The following is a 9,263-nucleotide window of genomic DNA, read 5'->3' on the forward strand; positions in this document are numbered from 1 at the left end:
ATTTCGTTAAATGATATTCAAGTTGTAGTGTCCTGTATTTAATATTATTCAATTAAAACATTATACAGGTAAAATTTGAATTATTGCATTTAAAATCCGTTAATTGTAACTGGGTAATATTTTATAGAGAAAAGAATGTAAATTGGGAAATGATTTATATTTATGACCTACCGAGATCTCGGTTTGATTTTAGACTACATATTTTAACCTCTATCAGATCTTCTGCCTGTAAAGGACTTTGCCTCGCTGGAACGCTTAAAATTAATAATTGCCCTTACGCGTAATTGACCAATCATGTTGTTGGAGTTTTGTATCACGTGCGTTAATAAGGTGATCATCACGTTACTTAAAAGGACTTGACGACTTGACGTTCGCTAAATAAATGCCAGCTAAAGGTAATAAAATTCGCAAACTAACACATTACTTATAAAAGTTTATGACATATTATTAATTTATTGATATAATTATTTGTTTGTTAGCTTAAATTTCAATTCTAATGAAAATATGAAATTATATGAACGTTTTCTTTAATCAAAAATTTTGCTATTTTACACCGATTAATGAAGATTTGCGAATCTATTCATTTGGATATAAAATGTGTAGTAGCATTACCACTTGTTTTATCAGAAAATTTAGCTCTCTTGCTCTCTTCGGAAATACATTATAACGGGTTTTATTTTCTAGTAAATAATAAAATGATACACGTTTATTTATAATTTTAATAGACCTAGAGGTCCACTACTGTAAATAACTAAAGGTGATTGTGATAATAATAAGGGGAGAAGTGGTAGGTGTCTTATTGTAATGTAAGATTCCATTTTAAGTACCGTAAAATGCCACTTTTCTATTGCAAATTGAGGACGAGTAACAACTATATTCAGCGCTATTTGGTTGTTATTTCTCAAATATGATGATTTTAGTACAGATTTTGTTTTTAACTAAAATATTTCAAAGAAGCGAATATCCTCAATCCTCATTATTTGTATTATCTGTCAGGATCGTATCCGTCTGCAAGCATTCCAATGTGGTTTCGAGCACATTTTGTTACTGGATCTTTGAAGCCACAACGTAAAATAATGTAATTTATTATCAAGATTACGAGCAAACAAGTTTTTATCCTACTAGGAAGCATATTTCTAATTGGCTAGTTCGAATCTAGTCTAAGGTGAATCAGAAGTCAATTCTTTATAACTCAGCATTTTAGGCCTTTTTTTTGAAATTTTTATTTTAGGTCGAAATAAAGATAAATATACTGTAAATGAGAATTCATTTTATCGCTAATAAAAAGAAATTAGATTATTGTATAACTAAGCTATCTTAGAATATAAATCGAAATTCATTTGATTTATCATATTTATCCTAGGTTACATTTAATCTGAATTTGAAATAAAAAATAATAAAAATCGAATTTCATTAACAAGATTTCTGTCACGCTTATGACATTATTATCGCAATAGCCTAATTTATATTTATTGTGCATCAGTTGTCGTCAATTTATCATTTATGCATCAAATTGAAATGCAACTTATACTGAAAATTTGCCTTGGTTGATCAGGAAAAACTACAAAAACTAAAGGAAGTCCTTTATCCCAAAATATTATATTACTATTGGGACAAAATAAATTCAAATTATAAAAATTTTTCATCAGATTCTTATATTGTAGAACACGAATTAGAAAAATGGTGCAAAAATTAAAACTAAACTTTCTGTATTAGTTATAGAAAACAGGTATGTTAAAAACACAACATAGTTGCTCAGCATGAGGAGCGGAAATGGGGCTATTGCCGACAAGGTCTTGTAGAAGAATTTGCAATGATTTGACTTACGTACGCCGGTAAGCGAGTTTGACATTAACCGGAATACCGATTTTAGCGTAGTTTTTTCGTGTCATTGAAGCGCGTATTGATGATGATACTAGATGAATTTTATATTTCATTTTGTAATTCTGTAATATGATAATATCATATTAAAATTTATTTTTTTACAAATTCTTTCGGAAGGGCGCTATTTACGGGTAAAATACATTCGGGTAAATTATACATTTTCGGATAAATTATATATTTTCGGGTAAATTATACATTTTCGGGTAAAATATATATTTTCGAGTAAAATATATAGGGCGTATGCTAGGAAAATTACCAAATAAACAATGAAATTCCATTGTCTAATTGGTCTTAGACACTCATTTTCCTAGAAAACGCCCTATATATCGGGTGCTTATATTCGATTTTACAGTAAATTCATCTTAATATTATTGTTATTAAACAATGATTTTTTAATTGTTTTTAAATTGATTGGTTTGAGAATGACAATACATTTTCCACACGTGATCATTTCACAAGATATTCATGGCCCGTGTACTTACCTCAAAGTGCAATAAAGCTACTACTTTCGGACCTCCTCAAATAACCATAGACTAATTAGTTCATCTATGGCCTAAAATCAAAATTATAAATGGTCCATATGTATGACATTCGAAAAATAGTATTTTTTTTCGAAGATGAAATTCCGAATAAATTTGTTTTAAAAATATTCATGAATCGATAAATAACTTGGTTGTAAAGCAAGTTTGATTTTTTAATTAATAAATTTAGTATTTTTTTTTAATCCAGACGAACAGACGAACGTAACATGTACATTATGATAGAAATACTTTATTTCATCTAGAAGTCAGTTTCTAAACTGGAATAATAACAAAGATGAACGTTACAAAAAAGATAATCGAGTTGTAAACAAGAATCATGATATAGGATTATGGGATTTTAAAATTAATTTTTAATATTCAGATACATGTAATAATCGATCAATTAATTCATTCCGAAACGAAAATTAACCATTATTGATATTTATTTGTACACTATCTGTTATTTTCTTGATGGAATAAAGCGTCCTATATATAGGGTAATATCTCGATTTCCATGTAATTTTTTCTATTTTATTAAAAATACAATTTTCTTATAAAATAATAATTTGAACAGAAGTGACGACAATGTCGATGAACTTGAAAAAATTTCTTCAAAACTATTTCTTTGAGGCAAAATTCACGTTAATAATATTAGCCTTAAGAAGCTTATCCGTTAAGTAACCTCGGAGCTTCTTATTACAGAGGAACCTTCATATTTTTCTTGACCTTTTCCTCACCTATTGCTTGACGAATAGGATGATCTATATGGGTAATCGCTGAAATCAAATTGATGTTTTTCCGTAAAATTTATGCGCATAAAATCATGTGTAACAATTTATCATATTTCGTAGCATTTTTATGCTCTTCGGGTTCGAAATTGAACACTTGTTATAAAAAATTTCGTAGTGACTTACAGGTATATTTGTCATTTCTAGGTGCCAACGTCGGTAATTTTTTTTTTTTTTTATTTATAAATCCTTTGCTGATTGATTCTTCTTGTTGTTATTAAATAGAATAAAGTCCGGTCATGTCATTCTATTATTACACTAAATTAGGTTAAATTGGTTTTAATATTTAAAAACGTGCTGCAGCTTATATAATATTATTGGTTTATGCTACGACTTTGAAATTCAGATCATCAAAATCAGGTGAAACCCTGTATATTCTATTAATAGAATGCCAAGAAGTAAAACCTTTTTTATCTAGTCGATTAATTTTCTGTAATCTAGAATCCAACTGAATTTAGTTCGGAATTAATAATAATTGTTCATAAGGCAAACCTCAATAAAATAATTAAAAATTAGAATAAAATTTACGTGTCACTCAAACCTAATTCGATAGTCTGCTTGGTTTGTCGTGTATATTTAAAACACTCTTTCTTTCTCACTATTTATTGCACACGCTTTTTAGCATTAAAAGAAAATAAATTAATGAAAATGAAATATTTTAATATTATCACCCTATTAGCAGTTACTTTTATTATTTTTTGTATGAGAACGGCTGGCAAAATTGTAAAAGGAAAATATTTTGATCGTTTCTTTCTAATAATTTTTGAAAACACCGATTACGTAACGGCAGTGAATGATCCTTACCTATCGGACTTGACAAATCGTCAGGATGGCATTCTTCTTTCTAATTTTTTCGCCGTTGAACATCCATCTGAACCTAATTACATAGCTCAAATATATGGTTCGACACTTGGAATATTAGATGATGCCGATTACAATGTGACCGGCAAGAATTTAGTCGACCTTCTTGAAGATAAAGGAATTTCTTGGAAAGCTTACATGGAAAACTACCCTGGCAACTGTTATCAGTATTCATTTGGTCCAAGCAATGACTCTTACGCACGTAAGCATAATCCATTTATTTCAATGGTGAACATACACGATGACCCTGTACGTTGTGCGAAAATAGTCAATGCTAGCCAGCTTGATATGGATATAAGTACGAATAGTGTACCACAATTTGCTTATTACACACCAAATCAGGACAATGATGCTCATGATACCAACCTCACGTTTGCAATGACATGGTTTAAAGGTTGGTTTGAACCAAAACTTCAAGATCCGGCTTTTACTACCAACACATTGTTCTTTATTACTTTTGATGAATCCGAGTCAAAAGGAGAACCGAATCAAATTTTTAGCAGTCTTCTGGGCACTCCAGTCCAACCGAATGTAAATCACAATGATGATACCTATTACACACATTTTTCGATAGCAAAGACCATTGAGGAAAATTGGGATTTGCATGATTTGGGAAGGAATGATACCACCGCAACTCCTTTTACTAAATTTTTGATTAGTTAGGAGTATCTATTTTCTCAATAGTTTCTTTTTTAACGCCTAATCTATTATAATGATTTATTCTATACAAATAATGAATTATACACAATGAAATATAAATAAAAAAAAGTATTTCTTTATTGTTTTTTTTTAAATTTTTATTAACATTGTATAATCGTTATAATATACATGACTAAGGAATCAGGTAACCAAACCGGTTGCACCGGTTTTAACCAAAACGGCTCGAGTCCGAAAATGATCGTGATCAACATATATTAATGGGAAATAAAGTCATTTTATAAAAGAAATAATATCAATCTTAGAATTTATGTAGTTCACCTGTTTCTATTGTTCGAAGCATAATATTATGCCCCTATTATTTAATAACAATATTTATTTCCTATTTAAAATTTGCAAGTAACTTAATTTCGATATTCATGGTACTTTTATTTGTATACACAATTCCTAATTCTTCATTCAAAATAACTACACTAATCATCCAATCATCGTTGTTATCATCGTTATTATTATAGATACTTACTTTTTTTTTATTATTTGGGCATGCAAGAAAAGGATTGTGTTACTATTTAGGAAATTTTATATAAGCACTGATAATGTACATGGTATTTGTACAATTAAAGAACGAAAATGGAGTTAATAGTATCGATATTATATTAATTAATTATCTATATTTATTTTTTTAACCTTTATGTGCATTTATTTCGATAGACCATTTTCAATTAATTTTTTTTTGTTTTATTATTTTTATTATTGTAATATGATTTTATTTCAAAAATGCAAAAATCCCAGTAGTAATCGTAATAAAGGAAAATGGAATTTATTTTTTTAATACATAAAAAATAAATACCTTAAGTATATTCAATAAGTTTTATGGGTTCAAAGGATTGGATATCTCGTGTTACACAAAAATCAGACAAACCGTTCGAAAAATGCAACCGACCGGAATTGAACAGAGCTATTGTTTTAAAATGAAGACCTTAAGAAAATTAATAAAAAAACTTATCTATTCACTATTAGTTGCTGGTAAAGCATAAATATTTCAACTTAATTATAAACCTAAACTTCCAATATACTATCTATCCCAATATCCCAACTAAGGGATTTTTCTCACTGAACTCCCTCATGATTCTCCCCAATGACACATATTTTCCGTCATCTCAACTGGTCATTTTAATTTTTATTTACACACGCTTTTTGAATTTTCAATAAGAAAATATACTTTATTTAATTAAATTCGAGTAAGAAAATTACATAAAAAAAAAAATAAATAAATCATGTTTGTATATAAGAATTAATATAACATATCAAGAAATCTTAATTTCTTGATTTAACTTTAACTAATAACTGAGTACAAGCAGATATAATGCCTGATCTAACTTGTAAAGGAGCTTCCATGTCTACAAGGTCAAAATCATATTTTCTATATATTAAAGCCGTTAAAGCAACCAATTCAATCATTGCTAGCTTTCTTCCTGGACAGACTCTTAATCCTCCACCAAACATGATAAAAGAATATTTCTTTGGCTCAAAACCTTCAACCATCCATCTATCAGGATTAAACGTTTCAGGATCTTCCCAATAATTTTTATTTTTATGAATAGAAACAGCATTTACTTGAAACATTGTACCCCTTGGCCATTTATACCCTGCTATTTCATCGGGTTCTGCACCATATCTTTGCAACATATTTGAAACTGGAAAAACGCGATCAACTTCTTTTATAACAGCGTCAATGTATTTGAATTGATGGAGATCTTTTTCAGTAATTGGACGAGTTTTATCATCTTGGAATACTCTATCAATTTCCTCTACCACTTTTCTTTTTACATCCGGATAATGTGCAAGATAATAGACAATGAATGAAATCATATTTGCGGTCTATATTTATATAAACATATTAATTTCCAAAATTAAAAAAAATAAAATAAAATAAAATAATATTTAAAAATTTATAACTTACCGTATCAGTTCCACCAATAAATGCGTCGAACATGATATGACGAATTTCAAGATCAGTCATAGGTCTATCCATAGATTCACCACCAACAGTTTTAGTATAATTAATATCACGTGGTGTATTCGCGGTTATCACCGAGGTCAACATATCATGCGGTAAAGGTTTATCTAATGGTGTATTTTCAATTTCTTCTCTGCGTCTCTTAATAATTGAATCTACTTTATCATAAAGAAATTTGACGTTTCGAAGCGATTCATCTGATCTACCTTTAAAAAATGGAATGTAATGTCGAATGAAAGGATTTACGAATATAAACATTACAATATTATTAATATGACTACGGAATGATTGAACAAATCTTTCCGAGTCTTCTACTATTGCTGGTGGATGATCAGTCTTTTCTTCACCCTGGTCATTAAAATAACCTGCCATTGTATAAGATCTTTCACCCGTTGTCAACGCGACAATCACATCATTGGTAAATCGACTTAACCACGAAGCGAAATCGAGCACATTTTTGTTTTTCTTAATAACTTCTTCTTTGAGATACAATCTATCCCAATAATCTTCCATTTCAAGGAACAATTTATTTGTCATAACAATAGCTTCCTGAGAGAATTTTGGTGATAAGATTGCTTGTGTAAAAAATTGACGATTAAATCTCCATGATTTTAAGTTATGATTTAAAATAAGTCCCTTTCCCATCATTCCAATTTCTTCTAATCCTTGCATATAGGGAAGTCTCGTCATATAATGACTTTTTGTTGAAGGCATTAAAAGTTTATCAATATCTTCTGCTCGACTTAGAATTATACGTCGTGCTCCCAAATGAACTTCATATAAGTCACCATATTTCTTTTGATAAGCATCGAAGAATTCTCTGGCGTTTGCTTTATACAATATAAATTGAGGCAGATTTCCAACGAATGGGAATGGCAATGGACCAGGTAAAGGATTAACACGAGTAAAATATTTGTAATAATAATGAGTTACATAGATAATTAATAAGACACCTATAAATGAAAGGTAGTCATTAATTCCAAGACCACTAAAAATTTTATGTAAAGACATGTTATCAGCTATGTTTCTTTTTTTTTTTTATTATTATATTTCTTATTTATTTGTTTTTCTTTATATTGTTTTTATGATATTTTTTTTGATGGGGGATTGTATGATATTTATATTAAAAATTGATTTATCGGTTAAATATTCGGTTTAAATTTATCCGTTAAATTTACCGTTTAAATTTATCCGTTTATTACCGGTAAGGGGTTAAAACTTTTCCGAAAATCATTAAACTTGATAATGCATGATTTTCGAAAATTGGCTAATCAAGCTTTTATAAAAGGAAATCAGCCAAGACTTTTTTATATAAATTTGGGCATTACAAATGAAAAAAATTTGATTTATCATCAATTTTATCGGGTATATAATTTATTTTATTCGTCATCAGATGCTTATATAGGTTTTTTTTAAGAGTTAGACGTCATTAAGAAAAGAATTACCATATTATTAAAGTTTGATTATTCAGAATAGTATATGGATTAATTAAAGAACAATTTTAATAAATTACCCGAATTAATAATCACAAACTGATTGGCAATCATGTGAATGAAAAAACGAAGAATTTCGAAATTCTCTTATTAATATTAAACGATCCCAATTGTAGAACAAAAGTTGTAATATGACTAATATTTTTATTCTTGCTACGTAATATACTGTATTTTTAACGCCTGAAATGGCACTTTGAAAATAATTATTATAATAATTAATCTTATGTACAGAAAAAAAATAACATCGTGATATCACATGATGATTAGATTTACATGCGAGCCAGCATTTTATATATAGTACAAGAATTGACGTACAGTATTACAAATATCAAGTTCTTAATTATTTTAAACATTTTTTAAACATTGAATTTTAAAATCATAAACTATATTAATTCTCGATATTCGAAATCATCAAAGTAATATAATCCGATTATCATTATGTTTTGGAATGAATGGTACCACAGTGTTGATCAGACATGAGGCAATTCTTTTGTTAAAGAACAAAAAAGATATAATGTATGTATCCTAGACAATTTTTTTTAAATTATTCTTTCAAGAGTTAAAACAATAATTTTATTATGAATTTATGACGAAATTTTGATTTATGACGACTAAACATAAACATTTAACGTTAAGTTTGAATACCTGAAATATTTTAGTTGCGGTGGCTCAAAGGGTACAACGGGCTTAGCTCGATGTAAGTCCATATAATCTCATCAAGCCCGATATCAATAGGCTTAGTTATTTCATAACTTCGATGTTTCTTACCTTTGATTTATTTTGCTAAATATAAAAATTTATTTCTGATTATTGTATCATCATGTAATAAACAATAAACCTCAAAAAAAAAAAAAATTTGGTAGCGGACTTATTTTCCGGGTATCAAAGCAGAAATTCACGTGGAGAAAGAAGAAAGAGGGTCCGTGGCCATAATGCCGATATATAAAATTATCAGAAATTCGAGAAAAATTCAAATGGGCTGCATTGATTTAAAAAATCTATCAGAAGGGAAAATGTAATGAAAATGAAAGATCGGTAC

General features: G+C 28.6%; 1 protein-coding gene across 1 annotated transcript; it reads left to right on the top strand.

Moving 5' to 3' along the window:
- Positions 1-3,895: 3,895 nt before the first annotated feature.
- Positions 3,896-4,717, top strand: OCT59_003270 (uncharacterized protein; the record flags this gene model as incomplete). Its single annotated transcript, XM_025323292.1, has 1 exon — positions 3,896-4,717. One exon carries the CDS (start codon positions 3,896-3,898, stop codon positions 4,715-4,717), a length of 822 nt encoding a protein of 273 aa, XP_025176089.1.
- Between the last annotated feature and the right edge of the window lie 4,546 nt (positions 4,718-9,263).

The sequence above is a fragment of the Rhizophagus irregularis genome, chromosome 11, assembly GCF_026210795.1.
Source record: "Rhizophagus irregularis chromosome 11, complete sequence".
Lineage (NCBI taxonomy): Eukaryota > Fungi > Glomeromycota > Glomeromycetes > Glomerales > Glomeraceae > Rhizophagus > Rhizophagus irregularis.